This window comes from Chaetodon trifascialis, chromosome 4 (assembly GCF_039877785.1).
Source record: "Chaetodon trifascialis isolate fChaTrf1 chromosome 4, fChaTrf1.hap1, whole genome shotgun sequence".
NCBI classification, from domain to species: domain Eukaryota; kingdom Metazoa; phylum Chordata; class Actinopteri; order Chaetodontiformes; family Chaetodontidae; genus Chaetodon; species Chaetodon trifascialis.
The window spans coordinates 18,105,251-18,126,191 of NC_092059.1; the positions used below are offsets into that span (position 1 = coordinate 18,105,251).

General features: G+C 41.6%; 2 protein-coding genes across 2 annotated transcripts; one reads left to right on the top strand and one right to left on the bottom strand.

Annotated features, from left to right (window-relative positions):
- Positions 1-3,368: 3,368 nt before the first annotated feature.
- tdrd5 (tudor domain containing 5) lies at positions 3,369-14,674 on the bottom strand. The gene is made up of 17 exons (XM_070961547.1): positions 14,431-14,674; positions 14,046-14,257; positions 13,404-13,701; positions 12,878-13,047; positions 12,625-12,708; positions 12,486-12,542; positions 11,789-11,951; positions 11,128-11,285; positions 10,645-10,850; positions 9,611-9,820; positions 9,428-9,494; positions 9,062-9,262; positions 8,656-8,790; positions 5,959-6,051; positions 5,568-5,732; positions 5,282-5,460; positions 3,369-3,429 (listed from the first exon to the last, which is right to left on the bottom strand). The coding sequence occupies exons 1-17, from the start codon at positions 14,672-14,674 to the stop codon at positions 3,369-3,371; spliced, it is 2,703 nt and encodes a 900-aa protein (XP_070817648.1).
- A 2,659-nt stretch (positions 14,675-17,333) lies between these two features.
- nphs2 (NPHS2 stomatin family member, podocin) lies at positions 17,334-20,774 on the top strand. The gene is made up of 7 exons (XM_070961601.1): positions 17,334-17,649; positions 17,926-18,047; positions 18,430-18,502; positions 18,782-18,864; positions 19,223-19,482; positions 19,932-20,014; positions 20,491-20,774. Exons 1-7 carry the CDS (start codon positions 17,334-17,336, stop codon positions 20,691-20,693), a joined length of 1,140 nt encoding a protein of 379 aa, XP_070817702.1. The 3' UTR covers positions 20,694-20,774.
- Positions 20,775-20,941: the final 167 nt, after the last annotated feature.

A 20,941-nucleotide genomic window follows, 5' to 3' on the forward strand; every position in this document is an offset into this window, starting at 1 on the left:
TCGTCATCTACTTAACTAATCCCCAAAATAAAGCCTGCGAAAGTCGTTTTTTTGACAGTCTGGTTTCGGGTCTCGACTGTAAATCAAAGCCATCAGATGTTTGTGCTTCATTCAGCACAGTGATGCTCTGCTGCTGCTGCTAATCAGCTGCAACCACATTACTCTCCTCCTTAATAAGGTTTACTGTGTGTCTGCCTTACCAAGCCTCACCCTCCACCAAACACACACTCACACACACACAAACGGAGCCCGTCTCATGCAGGGCCATGCAGTATGTGTGCTTGTTGAAGCATTGCCATTGTGTAAGTTGTGTGCGTGAAGGCTAATGTCTGTCCTAGAAAGAGTGTGTGTACACGTTTGGTTGTCATGCACTCGACTTACAAAACACTGCGTTTGAGCGTGTGTGCCAATCAGAAATAAGGTTTGTGTTACAAAACAAAAGACGGGTGTGTGCGTATGCAGGAAATGTGTGTGTGCAGTATGTAGGCTAATGTTCTTCATTGTGTTGCAGCATTAGAGGGAGAGGAGGAGCTATTCTCATCAGAAGCCTTTTAAAAAGCTAATTGGCTACGTCAGTAAGGGTCAGGGAGCCCAGCAGGATGCAGACTAATGATCCAGTACTCCACGTTCTGCTTTAACCTTTTTGAGTCCCAACATATTTTTGGTAACTGAGCTTAAGTTTCAAGTTCCGGCATCACTACAGATTTCAGAGGGAGACAAACATCTATATTGGGCTCTGCTAAATACACAAACTCATTTCAGCTGCTTAACTGTCAGCTCTGTGTGCCTTGACTGTGGGTAATGAGGGTCACTGGGTTTAGAGATGGTCTTTTGTTTTATTCATTGTTGCTGTGCGCTGATCTTGTCTCTCCAGTCATTCATATTCCCTCTCACAGTTTTAAGGTGCAGCTGTTTGCATGCAGCCTCATTGGAAGAGCCAAGTCACGCAAGTGCAATGGAGGAAAACAGATTTGTATAAATCAAAAGAAGGTTTAGTGACTCAGCAGGACAAGGCAGAGTATGAATTAATTGCCTGGCTGAAGGTCACATTGACCACAGTGTCCTGAGGAGGAAAGTAGAGCCAGGGAAGAGGAGCGGCACGACAGCTGCAGAGTTACTGGACCACCAAATTCTGAATTGAATTTATTTGTTTCTTTTTAAAAATTTGTTTTAAAGGTTAGAGGTCTAATTAAGTTATATAGATATATATATATATATAAAAAAGTGGCTGAACGGTAAATATTAAATACTACTTTTGGAAACAAGACTACAGCCATGGCTGCGTCTCTATGGGGCTGTACTCAGAGGCAGAGCTCTGCTTTGTGCTACATGCTAATGTTAGCATGCTAACCATGGCTGTACTATAGCAACAGGATACCAGAATACAAATTACACAGCAAGTGCATAAGCCAAAGAAGTGCTCTAGCTTCCAGTTTAACTTCCACTCTATACAGCACACCATACACACAATTAAGTGTTTGATGGATTAAACACTCATAATACAAACAGTAATGACGGACCCAGCTTGCAGTTCGAGGTGTCCTGTCCTGTCAAAACCTTTACAAACTTCTAAATGTGGTTGTGGTTAAAACGCTGCTTGGGTCAGAGGGGATTTTCACTGTAACACAGAGGGGCCACTGGGACAAACTGGGAGCAAGTAGCAGAAGATATATCAAGCTCTCTTAATACTTCCATGATGTTAACATTTTTACAATGACAATGCTGATATGATGAAGTTTGGACGGTACAATATGTTAACCATAGTCATGTTTGCTAATTAATATCAAAGTAATAAATAAATAACAATGCCATAATACCATGCCATAATAAGATAAAATACATGCATATTGTATGAATGAGTAATAACACATCTACTCCTCACAGCATCTTCTGATGAAAACCATCTTTGAGGTAGTGATGTTCCTACGTTCCAACTAATTTCCCTGATGCTTTAACAGAACTTAGATGAGTCGATTAGTCTAAAAGTAGAAAGAAACACTCAAAATTGATCAGTTTTTCATCTGAATCTCAAACATTGTCAAAAACATTGTGTTTTAGACTGATTTTAAACAGTTCATGACACTCTTCAATAACCAAAAGGCATTTTAAATGTTGCTGAAATGTGTGGCAGTTTACGCCATGCATCGGGTTTTCAAGATTTCAATGTCCCAGACAAATGGGAGAGATATTACCTGTGTTTATGGACCCTGTTTTTTTATGCAAGTGACTAATCAGGACACCCATTTTTGAAACTGGTCCAGTATTAACAGAGTGCAGCACCCGGCAGTTGTAAAAGGGGCTGCAATGTAATTCCTCTGGCTGGTGCATTGTGAACACATTATCCTGCCATTTATATGTGTGCATGAATAAAGAAAGAAGTTAACCGACCAGTGTTTCTGGTGCTGACTAGTGAGGGCAGCAACGTTCAAATCGACCAGTCGACTAATCACGCACATCCCTACTGTGAGGTGAATTTCATTCGATTTCAAGTATGCAGCCTCCACTTGTGGTATCAAACCACAGTATTTAGTTTGATTATTTTCCTGTGCACTACCTAAAAGAGTGTTCAAATATTTCATGCTCTAGAGGATAAAGAAAAAGAGGCTTTGTCTTCATGTAAAGCATTGTGTTTAAAAACTGTCAAACATGGGATCCACTGAAGTGAAGAGGAAACCCAAGGAGATAAACATCCGCGACCAAACATCCCATGACACAAATTAAGATACTAAAATATTCTATCAAATCAGATTTATTTTACAAAATAAAATGAAAACATGATGCATGTTTCCGTAATGTTCCCTATAACGGCATTTGAAATGTTTCAACCCTGTGCAGAACAGCAATCTTAATATATGATCAAACCATTGAACACATCAGACACATTGATGGCTTCTGAGAATGACAAAAGGCTGCACACAAAAAACTTCTTTTAAAACAAAAAGCATTCACATTTTAAAAAAAGGACAGCCATACTTTTCATATATATATATATATATATATATATATATATATATATATATATATATATATATATATATATATTTTTTTTTTTTTTTTTTTTTTACATGTCAAGGCTTAACTGTTTGGAGAGTGTTACAATGACACCGAGACCAAACTAACAAACAGAGCAATTTAACTGATTAACAATAGATTAAAATGAAAATGAACTTCTAATAAAAATGCTTGTAGCACATTTGACAAGTCGTAATATGAATATAAATCAAGTGCTCGCTGACAAAACAATTCCTAAACGGCGTTCTCAAAGCGTATCAAGATATTTTATCAGTCATTAAGGAATTAATACTCCTTCTTGTTGTGGTTCATTCTGGTGCTGGTTTTGGGTTTGGGGTGGATGTAGGAGTCACAACCTACCTGGTCCCAAACAGAGGAAACATGATACCAGAGTTTCGCAGTTTGAGCGGAACACCTGAACAACACAACAAAACACATGATTATCAACACAAAGACACAACTATCACTCTTAAGAGATGTTCAGCACATGCACGAATTTCCTCTTCTGTACACCATTCTACAAACACGACATTAATGCATTCACCATAATTAGATAAATAATTTGCCTTGAGTGATAAGTCAGTTGTGATTTATGAAACTCCATCATTAAGCCTTCTTGTGCTACTAAGAACTGTTTGAACAAAGCCCCCTGCAGCACATCCTAATCTCTTTTCTATCTTTAAGCATTAACACCTAATGGGCAACTTTAATTAGGTCCCAGGCTAAGAGTTTGTGTCTCGTGATGCTACTATGAGTTGTGGTCAGAGGAATGCTCTGTTGAGATCTCAGCATTTACACTTGAACATTACAGCAGTAAACTAAGAGCTTTAATCACTGGAGGTCAGCAAAAGCAAGAATTTAAGCGGGCGTTCATTTTCTCTTTAAGCTTCCAAGATCTAAAAAACAAAATTGTCATTTTCAGTTCTGCTCCATACTGTACTACTGCAGGAGCAGCTCAACAACAATCTGACTGCTGACCCGCTCGTACTGTATGCAACAAACATGATGAGCAGACAAACTCAGCTGTCTCAAGAGGGACACAGGAGAGTCCCGACGAGGGACAAGCACCGGCTTTGCATCTGCAGGTGATTGTGTATATATTTTTATTATCTGAGTCAAATTTCTGCTAAGTCAGGTTTCTGAGGGAGGCCAGCACACAGATCTCAGGGTATGGTGAGGGACAAACAGAGAGGAGCACAGGAGCGACTTACCAGAGGGAATACTGTCAGCACATTGTCCAATTGGGCTGTCTGTATGTAGTAACACAAGTTTCCAGCACATGCACAACCACACTCAGACATCATCCTCCAACCTGTCATCATTGTTTCTATCTTGAGTTTTTATCTGTATTTGAGCAGCTGCATGAAGCACTTTCCAACACGACACAATTCAAAAAACATTTGTAGATAAATCTGCCTTGACCCACTTTGTTGTGCTTTTTTCATTAACACTGTGCAAGCAGAAGCACGGTGGAGCATCTGTGTATTGATAACAGGGCAAATGCAATGAAAGCAGCTTGTTGGGTCAAATAGCTCTGGTAACAGGTCTAATTGAATCTGTGTCAGGTTCTCAGTGAAGGTGCATCCACCACTGCAAGTAGCAGGATGGAAATCAATACGCCCTCTCTGCATCCACAGACACAGTCTAATTTCATTGATTCTCTCTCTGTGTACATGTGCAGGTTAATGAAGGTCATTGTTTAATCCTATTAGAAAATGAGTGTGTGTGTGCACGCACGCAAGAGAGAGGAGCCTTTGTGTGTACAATAGGACTTATGTTCCACAGTGTTATCTTTACTCTTGCAAATGATTAAAACTTGATGTGATGACTTGTAAAAATCAATAAATGTAAATATTCTTATTATGTAACAAAAGAACTTTGATCCATGGATCCTTAACTTAATCCATGATCCACTGATCATAACATTTCCACAAGATTGTAATGCTATGAAGGAAGTGGTGCATTTTGTCTATAATAATCAAATGAAAAAAACAATGTTGTTGCCATTCAATGATAAATCCACATGGTTAAATTACATTTGCTGAAACAGCTTCACAATAAACAAAACCGACTCACTCCATCCTCCACAACAAAGAGGCAAAGTATGGATTTCAGTTGCTCATTTTGAATCTTAACACACTGGATTCTTTATGTCAGTGTCACTTACCTGCACATTGTGTACAACCCCAATTCTAAAAAAGTTGTGTGTCCATGTAAAACGTAAATAAAAACAGAACACAATCATCAATCAAAAAGATAAATCAGCATGTGTGTGTACGTACACTGGCCCAGGTCAGGGGGGCGAAGGCTCAGGGTCCTCAGTATCTCAGGTGGCCTCACAAACGTGGGGTTAGCGACTTTGGGCGGGTGCTGCTCCTCTTCCAGTGTCGGACAGCAGGACCTGGAATTCAAGCTGGATGGAGCTGGCAGAGGAGTCATGCTCAGTGTCTGAGAACAGAGTAAACAACCACTGTCACTAGCTCTATTTTGTGCTTTACAAAAAACATTCATCCACAGTGGCTTTACTTCCTTAAACACAACTAATGTCTTCTCACTTTAAGATCAGCGTTAGAGTGAGCTGGGGTTGTCTTGATCTGATTCAAATCTGGAGGGGCGATGGAGCTGGAGGTGGGACTGGAAGGGTTGGTAGGAGACGAGTTGTTGGTCAAGGATGAGTCCCATTCACTGCAGCTGAGGGTTTGGTCATGCGGCAGAGCACCCTGAACAAGACACAGCAATGAACCAGACTTGACGAGTGTCTGCTCAAGAGATTCTGGGCTTTTGTTTTTCCTTTTAAAATATAGAGTCTTTCAATTCACCGCTTCATTTTTTCAGCTGGTGCTGCAACACAGACGGAAAACCAATGCCTTCATACAGAAACTGAAAGCCTGGAATAAAGGCAGTGGTGGTGTGGATGTGGGCAAGGTCAGTGTCATAAGGTCATACCTGCAGGTGACAGCTGACCTCACTGTCATCAATAAACTCCAGGGCAGGCATCTCTTCCTCTTCAACCTGGGACACCAAGAAACTTCCTGTTTGCTTCAGATTCATATTTCATTTAGTAATCTAACAGTACAGAGATCTTTATTTGTATTCACTGCTCACAGATTCTTTACACACAGTACTCATCTTAAAATGATCAACCTACACATAACACTCAACAATGACAAAGCAAAAACGCATTATTGGAGTGTTTTGTAAATGTATTGAAGAGACTGAAATATCCCACTTTCGTAAGAACCTTTCACTTAGTACTTTGTTGACCAAATGACAGCCTCGAGTCTTCTTGGAAATGATGCTACAAGCTTGGCACACCTTTCTTTTGGAAGCTTCTCCAGTTTTTCTTGGCAGAATCCTTCATGTGTAACCAGAGTAGATGGGGAGTGTCATTTTCACATCTCTCCTGTAATGCTGTACTGGGTTCAGGTCTGGACTCTGGCTGGGTGACTCCAGGACATTTACAGAATTCTCACAAAGCCACTCCTGTGTTTTCTTTGGTCATTGTCTTGTGTAAATGTAAACCTTCACCCCAGCCTGAGATCCTGAGCACTCTGGAAAAGGTTTCCAATCAGGACTGTTCGATTTCTCTGCGTCCATCTTTCCCTCAATCTTGGCTATTCTTTCAGTCCCTGTTGCACAAACAAATCCCCTAATTGTGTGTGAACTTCTGACAACTGTATATCATCTTTGTACTGATCTCAAATGACTACATGTCAAAAGAGACCCATAAAACATCACATTCTGTTTTACACAGCATCCCAACTGTTCTCAGAATCGCAGTAATATGACAGATTGTACAGTAAGTGATTTCAGCTGGTGGCAGTGCATAAAAAGGCACCTCAGCCTGCATAAAAGTGCTTCATTATCTACAATCGACTTATGACCACAGTAATTCTGCTGGGATTCCTGAAATGCCCAGATTAATGTCTGCCTTGACTGCCATCAGAAGAAAATATCCCTTGCAATAGTCACACAATCATAGATGCTACTTTTTACACCTTCATTTAATACACAAATGGCACAGATAAACAATAAAAGAGATCTCACCACCTTACATTTGGCCTGCCAAATGCTCTTCTGTTACAATATTATGATTTTTATTCTCCCATTCTTGGTAGCCGAAGATATGTGAGGAATGATGTTAAAGAACAAAAGCAGCAAAGACTGACAAAACTGTTTAAATTTGCTCAAACAATCATCAGCTGGACACACATTTCATATACAGCACAGCTCAATCAACATCATGTTGACAGGATCAATTTCTCCCATCAGAGGATTCTTTTAGAGAGGTGAAAAACAACACACTGCCACTCTACCTTCTGATACACCCTCTATCATTCTGATATCTAATTTCTGGGTCTTCTTGTAACTGCTTCATCCACCAATAAAGGTTTATTGTTGCCTCAGTTCAGTTTGGATGCGTTCACACTGCAAGCCTTGCTGCTCAATTCAGATTCACTGCTCTCAGATCTGATTTTTTTTCATTTAGTTGTTCATATTATTTTTGAAATATGGCCAATCTCACATTTCAGTGTGAACTAGTCAAGGTCCTGAACTGACTCACATGTGCACGGTAACATGGCATACGACGTCAATGGCTGAGTACAGTACATCTGTCAGTGCAATATTTTCAATATGTCCGCTCACTGAAGTCGCATTCGACATGATTTGTGCTCTTCACACTGTCATGAAAAGAACAGATCTGCACCACTTCTGTCTGTGGTCTAAATGTAGCTTTTTTTGTTTCCTTTATCAACTTCATTCTTCTGCAATTGATGCTGTTCAGTCTAGTTGCATCTACTTGTAAAATGCTGTATCAGGATGCAAATAAACAATAAAATTCTAGTTTTTTAATACAGTCAGAGACAGTAACACTGTAAAATCTCCTTTCGATATATGTTCACTTTAACAACCATCCCCATTAACATACTGTAAAACAGACACAGTCTAAAAATCCAATATCCATTTAACAGCAAACGGATTGGGTGTCATCTTATTTATTGGTCAACAGCAAGCTGTGACCTTCCAAACAGTGTGACTATACATTAAGTAGCATTGGATTGCAACCCCCCCTTTTGGCAAGTGGATGTGTGTGTTCGATGTGAGTGTGTACAATGACTGTTTGTTCACAGTGCGTGGTGCTGCAGTGGGCCTGCGAGCACAGTATGGCTGGTAAGATAAGAGCTATAGGCAGCAGAGAATGAAAGCTTTACAGCCACAAGCTACAAATCCACCACAAACACATAAGTAACCCAGTATGGACACTAATGTTTTGTTTGGCTGAACTGGAATCTCAAAGACTTTTTACATGGAACAGCACCAGCTCTTTACTTCTGTCTGTCTGTCTGTCTGTCTGTCTGTCTGTCTGTCTGTCTGTCTGTCTGTCTCTACATTTTAATGTCTTTCTGACAAAGGACACTTTCAGGGGCACATTTAAGAGGAAATATCAATTAAATGGGAACTGCATGTCCAATTGGGGACAAAACAAGGCAAAAAAGATGATTTTTTGGTCAGTGGTTAAGGTTAGGGTAAGGGCAAGTAGTGGTGAGGGTTAGTTTCCAGGAAATTGATGTAAGTCTGCGTAATGTCCCCAAAAGTCACCTAAGTCACTTGGGTAGCTGTGTGTGTCTGTGTCCGTAGTACCTGTGGTGAAGTCGACATGGACTGTTCAAGCATGTTTGCTGGCTTGGGAGAGGAAGTAGTGTCTTCTTCCACCTCTGGCAGGTCAACCATTCCCTCCCCCAGGTAGAGACTCAGCGGAGTCACCTGGACACAAAGCTGAAGGAGGAGAAATGACATATAGAGAGTACATATTATTTAGAAATGGGTGTACAGATCAAGTATAAATACATACTGTATTTCAATATTCTACTCAGACTGGTGTTTGTCTATAGTGACACTGACTTGGAATTAACTCACAACGAAGCAGAACTTAAATGTTTAATGATGTAAACCTTCATTATTACTGCTCGTTATCATCATGTGTCAGTCAAGAAACTGGTATTTATCGTGACCGTGGTACAAGTAAGTTTGTGTGTGTGTGGCTCACTGCTGCACTGGCTGTGGGGCTGCAGGCTGTCCCGTGGCCCTGGTTCAGCAGGACAGTGTGAATGTAGACGTCGTCATCAGTGTGTGTGTCACACAGGTAGAGCTGCAGCACATCTCCAATGTAACAATTCAAAGCGCCCACCAGGGTGTGATCAGAGCACAGCTTCTGGAAAGACGCCTTGGCCTCAGCAGTCCAGCTGCCCTGCAACAGGCAAACAACAACACTCTTACTAGTAAAAGTCCTTGGAAAGTTTGAATTTACTCACACACATGACGGATGCCAGATACAGATGACAGTTAGTGCAGGCCTTAGCAAGCCTTGTCAGGTGGTAACTGTGAATATTATTAAATAAGAAATGAGACTCACAGCGGTGGGTTTAATTCCAGCGAGTGATGATGGAACAGCTTGTGCTGGAAGAACTGAATAACATGACCTGAGAAAAAGACAGATGAAATGTGAAGAGATCTGAAAAACACAGACACTGATCAGCTTAATAGCAGTCATGGCAGCTGTATTGTTTAAGTGCTTTAATGTTTGAGATGGCCCTACTTGAGGAACTTGAGGCTGGCGCTCTTTACCACGGTCATGCTACCAAAGTCGACGTAATAGACCTCGACCTGAGTGGGGCTGATGACCTGATGGATCACCACTCGGTAGTACCACATTCCTTTGGGAGACACACAGCAGACCTGACCCCGTCGGACAAATCGCTCTGGGAGGCGGTAACGCTCCGACACCTCAGGCCAGGTGTAATATCGTCTGGAGTACAGAGGAGGAGAGGACAGAGAGAGTCAAGGAGACCAGATGTCATTGCTCTTAGAGGAACACCAGGAAGCTTAAATGCATGTTAAGACATGATAACTACATTTTGTGATGTTTTACATCGTAGTTTTGTGATTTTATTTCTCTATAAAACAGTTTCCACCTTCTACTTTACAGATGCTGTCGGTGTTTGGTTTTATGCAGAAAATGATTTGACTTTTTTCCACTAGTGCATTGAAGATGGAATAACAGGTGAGTGTTAGATATCTAATTCACCTTTAACTTCTTTTTACTAGTGTTGAAGAGGAACTAGATTTGTGGGAATACATTTCAAAGACGTACAAAATTAATGAAGGACTTATTATTCTTAACTCATGTTGGTCAAGCTAAATGACGAACTGTATTTTGGTTCAAGCACTGATGAGCGAAAACAAATATTTTCAAAGACGAGTGTGTGGCATCTAGCTGTTAGGTTGCAGACTGCAATAGCCCTCTCCTCACCCCTCCCTTCCCAAGTGTGTAGGAGAACCTACAGCTACTGCATAACTCTGTGGAGTAGATATAAGGAGCTCATTCTAAGGCAACGAAGACACAGCAATTTTTATTTTCAGGTGTTTCTATACCAATGAAAACAGGACTATGAAAATTATATTACTGACATATTCTGCCAGTAGTCCCTTAAATCTTACACACTGATCCTTTAACCGCCCATCAGATGCTAGACTTGACTGATTAGACTGCACATACTCTAATAATGCAACAGATACAGGAAGTCTTAGTAAATTATCTTTTGACCAGGGTGCCACTAACAGGTCCACCACCTCATCTCAATCATCATGTCCTCCATAGCTCGGGCCTCCTCACTCTCACTGAAGCGGATGTGGAAATATCCAGGTGACTCCACCTGTTCCACCAGGACTTCTACCAACTCTCGAGCATGATGGCGTATTGGCTGTTTGAGACGTTGACTCTGCAGCGCGTCCAGAGGCACCGCAGGGCTGCAATGCACTTTAATGGTCGGGCAGATCTCAGACATCTACAGGTGTGCACATTAAAAGCAAAGTGTGAGTGATACGCAGCAGTGGTACTCTAGATTATTCTACAGCACCTGTAATATTAATGACAGGCTATTCTGATGATGAGGCACTGACACCTGCTTATTAAGTGCAGTGAAAGTCATGATATGTGTTGGCATAACATCATATGTTGTTCTAATTACAAAATCTTTATTCAGGTTTCTTCCTTAAAGGTTGTCCTTAGAGCTCAGTGTGGTAAAATAACATGAAGAAAAGATGACGACTAACCGTTTTGAGGGTCTTAGAATTGTTACTGGTCTCCTCATTCTTGTCATCGGTTGTGACATCATCATCTTCTCTTTCCAGTTTGCCTTCCCAGGGAGACTCTCGACAGCTCATAAATGGCTGCTTCACACCTTTACGTAAACTCTCAGTGTCCTTTGAGCCTGCAAAATAAGAGAAGTAAATTTCCTGCTTAGCTGAAAGCCACTGTTCCACAAGAATGCTTTGTCACATGGTATCCCTCATGACAATGGATCATTGATTAGAAAAGTACTGGCTGCAGACACAAACACAGACTGGTGTCCTTGTGAGACACTGGTAGCAGATAAATAACTATAGGAGGAGGAAACTCCAATCTCAAGAACAGCTCCATAAACATAGCATTTATATGAACAGTAACATTACCAGTGTTGCTGGACTGTAACCATCAAATTAATTGTCCACATCCACTATTTTCCATTTTTCAGCCAACATTTTACAATAGCTCGGTTAATATGAAATGTCAAAATGTGATGATGCATGAAAAGCAAAACATTTTTATAGTAATTCAATACAGTTCCAGTATACACTCTGCATGTCAAACTTAAATGGAATAGCTTGCATTACACCTAAAAAAATAAACAGAGTGACACTGATGGATGGTATTTGAACACGCGTGCAAACGCACCTGATTGTGTAAGGTCACTGTCTTGTATGTCCATGACTATCCAGTGCTGTCCACCGTCATGACTTGTAGGTTTCAGGTAGAAGGTGTCATTAATGGCCATGACCAGTTCAGTGACACTGGCAAAGCCGTTTTGTAGCAGCGGCAAGTCCTCACCAAAAAGCCTCTAAGGAGCCAAAAAGGAAAAACAACACAAGTGAGATTCCCAGTAAGGTCCCCACACACCCTTTATATCATCTGAGAACAGCTTTGTCCTCAAACTGCTCGTATCCTCATCACAATCAGGGGCCGGTAGACTAAAGGTGAGTAGGTTACTAAAACAGTAGGACAGAGCAAGAGAAGCTACGACGACCGTAAATGACAGCAAAGCCTAGTAGAGAGCTCTCGCCATGTTTTTCTCCTTGTTTCTTTTCTCTGTTAAGTTACTGTCTAACATATCATAACACTCAGCATAGGCAGACAAGCCAGAACAAGCTTCTCCTCCATTTTCAGGGTAACAAGTCCCATCCCGTTTAATAATTAGAAAAAACTCTAAGCAGTCAGTATGATCTCTCCTCATTGGCAATAATTGGAAAAAAAGATGGTGGCATGCAGGAAAAAAAGGTAATATGGACACATTAAGCTGCCAACCCCATGACTGAACTATCTTAAACTCACTGTGGAGATTAACGGGAGCACTGCATGACATTTGTTTTTTTACCTTGTACTCAGAAGGCAGTTTCTGCACCAATAATCCATCACTGGCCTGACCTACAACCTGCAGAGAGTCATAAACATATAAAGGGGTCCATTACGAGACTTGTACCCACGTGTCTTGGTTGCCTAGCAGGAAGTCTGACCTTTCGTAGCTTGTCCTTCAGCTCCTGACTAACAGTGCCAGCAACTCCATTCTCCACAATTTGCTGGCGAAGCTCCTCCTCCAGCTGATGTACAGTTTAAGCAGACAGAAGAAAGACAACTATACTTAAAAAAAATAATAATAATTCTACACAAAATCGTGTCTTTCCCCCCATTTCACATTCTCATGTCTTGTTCTAAGCAACAAGACGCAGATACAAGTCCTGAGATTTGTTGTTTTAAATGAGAACAAACCTTTAGGGTACACGTCTGAATGAGCCGACCTTCCTGGCAGAGCTCTGGGTCCACTTCCTGCTTTTCCTCGACCATCTTCGGCTTGTTATTGACAGTTGATGACTCTTTATGGATGGGGCCCAAGGTTACCTCAGTAGAGGGCCGGTTCACAGGATTCTGCTTCACTGTGACTTCAGTTGGAGTAAAGCACAAAAGTATTTAAAAAGCAAGGCTAAAAAATTTGAGGATTGTGCTTTTCTGTGCAAAGCTTACAATAAAATGACTGAGGAGTCTGAACATTGAGTTAGTTTGTTCGTTTTGTTTATGTTTGTTACTTGCTAATGTAATAACTCCATCAACATTGAGCCATTCAATGCACATCAGGCAGATTAAGTTGTTATCCAATTCCAAAAAAGCCCAGCATAAAAAGAACCAAACCAAACGATATAGATTGTTTTAAGATTTTGGCAAGATGTTCACAATGTGTAAATGGATCAGTGTCTCCAGAAACAGATGGAGTTTCCCACAGCTCTAATTTTACACAGACCTGGGGGTGCTGCTGGTGTCTGAGCTCTGGTGCCTGGCCCTTTGGAGGCTGACTGGTCAGCTGTAGGTGTCATTTGCTTTATCGGTGCAGTCCTCCTTGGAAAGCTGGACAGCTGCCTGGGCAGCATGTGCTCCCTCAGGGTCAGAACTGAGCCCAGCCTGCCCTGCTGGACAAGGATCAGGTCCCTCGCTGCCTCCAGCATCTCTACAGTGGAGTAGAAGCCATAGTTGTGGACACGGAGCGGGTGGCCGAAGCAGCACAGGAAGCCGGCCTCCAAGTCAGCCAACCGGAGAGGACCCTGGGAGAGCGGGTGCATCGTTACTAGAAACAAGACAACATTTTGCAGTAACACCTACATGAGTTTGTTAAAAAAAAAAAAAACATGAGCAGTCAGGCCCGACAGTACTTCTGATGTAGTCTGAGAAGTGCACTGCATTTTTTTCTTTTTAAATAATAAATAAGAATAAAATTTTGATTACATTTGTCCCATTACGAGGGGAATTCTGGCTCTTGATGTATTTAAACTGCAACTGAAAATCAGCAGACCTGAACAGTCCACTTCATGATGGATGATGCACACAGTGCCTTTGGGTGAGAAACAATTAATGGTAACATAACTGTTTCCAAAAAACCAAGACATACCAGGGAGAGCAGTGTGCGGAGCTGTGCCCTCAGCTGGGCAGGAAGAGCCAGAGGAGCACGGCCTCTTCTGGGAAGGACCACAGTGGGGGATGGGTAACAGTAACGGGGCCACACCTTGCCGACACCTCTTTTCAGGACCTTAATGTCCGCCTTCGATGTGCGCTGATGAGCGACCAGCTCCTCGATGTTTCGGGTGGACTCGTCACCAACGGCTGCAATGATGAACATACAAAAAGGTGAGAGCATGAAGTATAAAAACTTGTTGAGGTGTCTGATCAGCAGATGTTTGAGGGAACATATAGATAAAACACTACTATGGCTCAGATTTTTTTTTTTCCATTAAAGCTAAAATACATAAACATGCTCAAATGGAAAAAGGCCTGACCCTTTAAGACGGGTCTGCCATCTGGCCTGAAGTGCACTGACACCACGTCAGGCATCTCCTTCACCATATCCATGATGTTTCTGAAGCCCAGGTGTTTCAGGGGCATGGGGTGCCCCAACATGTTGGCGTAGTCTTGCTTGAGCTGCTCAGGGTCCAAGGCCATCTTGGATGAAACGAGCAAGGAACGAACATCCTTTTTCAACTTTGCCAAAACGTCTTCCTGACTCATTTTGCCTGCAGACATGGAGGACACAGCAGGAGGACAGATGGAATAAAACACAGTGGACATCCTGAAGCCAAACACATGGCTGGGACACCAGAGAAGAGCAGCCACAAAGCTGACATAAAGTTAATAAAATATCAGAGTATTACTTGATTCAACTCAGTCTTTTCTCAAGATTTTGCATCTTTGAAAATTATAAATGGATAAAATGCTCAGGAGGTGATGACAGCTGAGGTCATGATGTCAAACGTCAGTCTGTTCACTTTCAGCCATTTTAAATGGTTACCATAGAGGAGTTGCTGAAGCATGCCACTTCACATTTCTTGACGTTACAGGTAGAACAAAGCCTTCTCAAGTCACAGGCTAACAACATAAACAAAGGTTAGAAAGGTAAAAACTAGCCGGCTAATACTACTTTGCTTCTGACAGACACGTCGCCGCCACTGCACGTGACTCAAATGCTAAATTAGCATAAAATGCTAAATTAGTTAAGCTAGCCTGCACCTTGCAAAACAGAATCTTCTTTAGGCTGCGCATGAAAACCAGAAATTTTAACTAAACGAGTTGACAGTGTCTTTAAATACGGACACGGGGCTGAATAACCTTACCCTTGTTGTGGCCACACCTTTAACACAAGTCAATAATCTCAATATCTCTGCCGCATGTTCCCACGATTTCTGGATCTTTCCTTTCCTTCACCTCCACAGACCAGCCGTCATTCGCAAATCCGTGGTCACATCAGCCCCCCCTAAATTTGGAGTGCACGCGTATTCTCTTTTACGGTAAATGCGCTGAAACGGTCCGAGAGTTAGTGACTTTATTCTCGCAGATTTCTCACTTTCCAAAAAACGAGAGCGTTGCGGATTTGAAGTCTTATCTGGAGAGAGGTTATGTAATCATCACGCATTGATCACAATTTAACCAATTGGATCGGATTTGGTGAAGTTAGGGTGAGTAGGATAGACACGTGACTCTGTCCGGTTTTCAAAATAAAAATATTAACGCAAAGCAAATGGAAAATACAGAAATCAGAAAAGCCTTTTTTGTCAAGTACGGTTTTACACATACGAGGAAATTATATATATATATATATATATATATATATATATATATATATATATATATATATATATATATATATATATATATATATATATATTTTTTTTTTTTTTTTTTTTTTTTTTTTTTTTTCACCTAATGGTGAAATTTCTCAACTTTGATGGTCTTTATAAACACATTGTCCCATAATTTATGATGATAACTGACGGATCTGAATTCCATCCATGATGATCCAGCCATAGTCCATCCATAGTCATTTAGCAGTGTGATTTAAGCACAAATCTATTGATCTGTATGTATTTCACAGTATTTGTATGTGTAAATAAGAAATAAGCATTCAGTGTCAAGATATTAGGATAATGTTTCTTTAATACATTACTTCACATTGTACTGACATTTATTCACTGTGCATGACCCTGGAACTCTGACGACTAGGAACTTGGCCCCCAGTTCAGCCAGGGTTTGCACTGCTTGATTGGAGGCCTCTTTGTCTGTGTTTGCAAACAATTAGTCTTCGATAGCAGAAGGACCACAAAATTAATTTTCAGTCTAATCAAGCGCACAGTAGGGAGTATATTGTGTGTCGTCTCCTGTGAAAACAGAACAAAACTACATCAGCTCTTTGGATATGAGAGGCCTGAGTCTGCACATTCCCACTGAAGACACACTCCCTGAGTTCCACTAACACAATTAATCTCAATAGTAAACTCTGAATGCTGGACTACAAATGTCTCTGCCTGGCACTGGTTTTACCAGAGAGGAAATGCAATCCAAACAAATGGACCCACAGGTACAAAGATTTAGGGCTTTGAAGGTTTTCATAAAATATGTCTGGATGTTTTATATTATTTATATGGCATGCACTTAAATCCCATGTTTATGATTTAAGGCATAAATGGTATAAACATTTCCCTACAGGACACCCACCAGCCCATGCCTCCACCAACTTCCCAAAGTATTGACATCAGTGATTTAAGCAGGCCATGTATACTTTAGTAGACGTGCTACCATGCTGTTCACCAAATGTGAGAACAACTTCGAATTTTATACTCAAGGATTGGGGAACATTTGGCTCATCTTTTCTCTTGTTTCTAACAGAAACGAAATATTGCTGAAAATAAAATTCCCTGGATGTGTTATGAGGCTAATGAGGCTATTCTGAATGTGGGGGAAAAGAGGGAGAGAGATGCCCTTTATTTGTTTGTAGATCAAGAGATGACCAGCAGATGAGAACTTACCATTATTACAGAATCTTGATGTTTTCACATTATCTCATCAATTGCTTTTACTTTATTTTGCTGCTATGACAACAGACATTGACATCCATGCTCACAAAGGTTCACTGACCTAAAATAATTTGAAAAGCAGAGACAGCGCTAAGTGGCCCTCCCACTACTGTCCTCCCACAGTCCGACAGTCAGTTTAATGTACCATCCACGTATTCCGTCTGATGACCACAGTAGACGGCAGCAATCACTGACTCCAGCTGCAGACCTTCAGCCAGAGGAAGTATCTCAACAGCCAAAAAATTTCACTCAGGGAACCATCCACTAACCCATCAAGCAGAAACATACCGACAGCCATCACTCCTGTGGTCTGTACTGCAGAGGCTCCAGCCAGAATGGAGAAGTCCTCAAATGTCCACTCCAGAAACCCTCCGAGATCCAGAATGAATCCTGGGAAGGAGAGGGTGAGGGGAGCCACAGTGCCTCCCAGAAGTTACCAACAAAGGACATCAAAGACAGGCCGTGACCCAGAGGCGTCATCAGTGAGGAAAGAGAGGCTACAGAAGGAGAAGCAAGAGACACACAAGATGACGGTGGAGCAGCAGGCAGACGTGAAGGTGAAATCCACCGTGGTGGACATAGACAGTGTGAGAGAGGATGAGGTGAAGGAGGACAACCTGGGGCTCCTGGAAGCAGCAGAGCAGGAGGACAGTAAGTGAAGTCTGAAGAAAAGCCTGGTATATTGTGTCTGCTGTGAGGCAAAGGTTAACAGTGGATTTATTTCTGTTATTGCTTCTTTAGTTTTCCTCAGTTCTTTGTTTTCTGGATAAAGAAATATGTCATCCTGTCACCTGGAATTTTCTTTGTGTTGTATTTCTTGAAGGATACATTCTGGAAAAAGGGTCTTAGCTCTTAGCTCTTAGGGGAATGCTCACTTTTCCTGCTCTGTTTAATCTGAGTATCTTGGTTGGATTTCTTCATACTAAGTTCGGTGGATCTCTGCAGGTCTGAAGCGCAAGAACCTTGGAGTGTTTGAGTGGCTGCTGATGGTCTTCGTCTTGGCTCTGGTTCTTCTCTTCCTCCCTCTTTCCATCTGGTTCTGTGTCAAAGTATGAACAACACAATAGACTGAACAGAAACCAAACACTGCATCTACTTTCTGTGTGAATTTTATCATTCAGGTTTCATCAGAGACATCTCCTCATGGTCAAAATGCTGTTTCCACCTTGACAAGAAGTAAAATATTCAGAGAAAAGAGTGAATATTGGGGATTTTTTTAGCATGAGTCAGTATTTTCACCTCATTTCCTTTGTTTTATTTCTAATCCAATGCACTACAGTACACAGCCAACACAGCAAAAATGTGTCGATGTCCTACTACGTTCTGACTACAATGTAAGGCTGACCTACTTGTGTTGTATGTCAATTGGACACTCCAACCATCGCCGTCATCCATTTATAAGGACTGACTGACTGTCATTTTGACTGACAGGTAGTGAGAGAGCACGAGAGAGCAGTGATCTTCAGACTGGGTCACCTACTCCGTGGACGACCCAGAGGACCAGGTTGTCACCAATTACTGTGATCTTTTGTGCTCATCTGTCAGTGGTGATACAAAAACTGTAGTTTTTTTTTATTTTGCTTACATTAAGAATGTGCCACAACAGCTGCCTTGCCATTTCTTGGCGAGTGATCATACAGCCACAGAGTCATGAAAAGTTTGGGCACCCCACAGTTAGTTCAAATGTTTTAGCCTGAGACCTGCACATTCACCACCACAGTCAAAGAAATATAACTTAAAAAAAACAAAACATCTGTCCTTTCTTTTCTATTCCTTTCTTCAGGTCTTCTTTTCTACCTCCCACTCCTTGACGTGTGTCACAAGGTCGACATTCGACTGAAAATGCTGAAGGTTCCTCCTCACACGGTACAGAACAATAAATTAAACCCAGCTGATGTACTCACATTTAGCTCCATATGCAAAAATGATTGATAATAGATTTACAGATTTACTGTAAATGCGCTTTGCTTTCCCTGAAGGTGCAGTAAATCTTTCACAGTTCATAAAGAGATCAGCCTTATTTGTCACTGGCTGGTAAACTTCAACAGCCACTTTCACTATATTACATTCACAGAAGTTCCATCTTCGTTAAACTGTGTTTCTAAACCTTTTAGGATGGTGAGTAAATGAAGTGTCGCCCCACTGAGCACATTTACCAGACAGTGACAAGGTTTTAATTGGATTAGACTGCTGACTGATATTTTTCCTCCTTCATCTGACACAGGTGGTGACAAAGGACCTGGTCAGGCCGGAGCTGAGTGCAGTGTGTTATTACCAGATAGAGAATGTGGCTATGTGCAGCGCAGCCCTGTCCAGTCTGACCACAGTGCTGCAGACACTGGTCCAGGCAGCGGTCAGAGACGTCCTCGCCCAACACACACTCAGCCACGTCCTGCTGCACAGGAGGAAGATCGGACAGAAGATACAAGCAGCCGTTGACTCTGTTGCTTGCCGCTGGGGCATCAGGGTGGAGAGAGCAGACATGTAAGACTTGTTGTAATTTATCTTTCTTTTATTAACCTTCCTCAAGAGCATCTGTTTCAGTTAACGAGTAACTACAGTCAAGAAGATCACAGAGCACGTTACGTCCTGAGGTGGCGATGCATGCTGGTGTACCTTTTGTTACTGTGGGTGTAGACTGATCTTAATGCCTGGGTGACTGTGTGACAGCAAGACCTGATGCTGATGCTTTCAATGGCTAAAGAGACTCTAGATGATTTTTGAAGATATCTACCAGCCCAAAAGAAAAAGAAGCTGAATTGTACAATGCAGAGAGATAGCAGAGCTTGTGAAAAATGCCTCACTTTCTGTGCGCAAAAGCTATTTCCTCTGCACGCACTGATTTTTCCAAGTAAGCAGCAAAAAGGAATGTGGAGATTTGTCGTGCACCGTGACGTTCCTGCTGACCAGGCTTGTGTTTGATTTCCTGTCAGAGACGAGCTCAGTTTTCCTGCGGAGTTACAGCAGAGTCTGGCTGCTGATGCTGAGGCCAAGAGACAAAACCAGGTCAGAGGAAGTAACTAAACCGGCTTTTTATAATCTGATGTTTATCGTTTTGAAATTTAATGCTTGTTTTTGCACTTTAAATATGGCATTTAACCAAAGATTTACCTAACTCAGGAAGTGTTTCATTATCAGCAGTATTTGATAGGCAGAAAAGGCAAGAAGATGAATTTTACTTAAGATAGCTGATATAATTAAAGCCTCCATGTATACAATTAGAGCACGTCTAACTGTGGCGAATCCTTGTAGTAGTACACAGTGAAAGGCATTAGCTGGCAGCAAAGACAGCGGCTGGCAGCAGGCAGGGGCTGCTTTGCAACACTCAGCTCGGTGCACCACAGAGCGTGGCCCTGCTTTAGCCTCCAAAACAACAGTTCTTTAGTTCTGCCAACTGAAGTTTACCTCTGCCAGTAAAATCATTTCTACGTTTGTAAATTTTGTAAAGAGAACATGTTTCAAACGGCTGTCCATCTCTCCAACAGGCAAAAGCAGCAGAAGGAGAGAGAGATGCCTGGGAAGGGTTCAGGGCTTCCCTCCGTCTCCTCCACCCTGCCCTGGTCCTTCCACTCCCTCCAGATCTCCTCAGCACGACCACTGACCTCTCATCCCTACCACCCCCTCCTCCCCCTGTTGTGGAAGAAGAAGGGGGGATGACAGAGGGAGATCCAGACAGAGACTCACCAATGATGTGACAGACTGCTATGAAATGAATTAGCATTGTTGAAATGTAAGAATTAATTATTATTGAACACCTACTGAGAGTGAGCCAGTAATTATCAGCTTATGATCTAGTTTCAGGAGATATTGTCCACGTTGAAGAAAGTAAACTTCAAGCCAAATTATTTTGTTTATTTGAGTACCATTTAAAATACGAGTCCACAATAAATGTTTCCCTGAATACTTTGAAAAAAGAATCCCATTTTCATGTCAGAAACTTTAT

Excerpts from the sequence above, each read along its gene's own strand:
- tdrd5 (XM_070961547.1), bottom strand. The coding sequence starts at position 14,674 with ATGTCTGCAGGCAAAATGAGTCAGGAAGACGTTTTGGCAAAGTTGAAA. Across the intron at positions 12,543-12,624 it reads TGAAGGACAAGCTACGAAAG|GTTGTAGGTCAGGCCAGTGA; the intron begins GTCAGACTTCCT and ends GACTCTCTGCAG. Across the intron at positions 9,821-10,644 it reads GACATGATGATTGAGATGAG|ACGATATTACACCTGGCCTG; the intron begins GTGGTGGACCTG and ends TCTGTACTCCAG.
- nphs2 (XM_070961601.1), top strand. The coding sequence starts at position 17,334 with ATGGAGAAGTCCTCAAATGTCCACTCCAGAAACCCTCCGAGATCCAGA. Across the intron at positions 18,048-18,429 it reads CCATCTGGTTCTGTGTCAAA|GTAGTGAGAGAGCACGAGAG; the intron begins GTATGAACAACA and ends TTTGACTGACAG. Across the intron at positions 18,503-18,781 it reads TGGACGACCCAGAGGACCAG|GTCTTCTTTTCTACCTCCCA; the intron begins GTTGTCACCAAT and ends TCCTTTCTTCAG.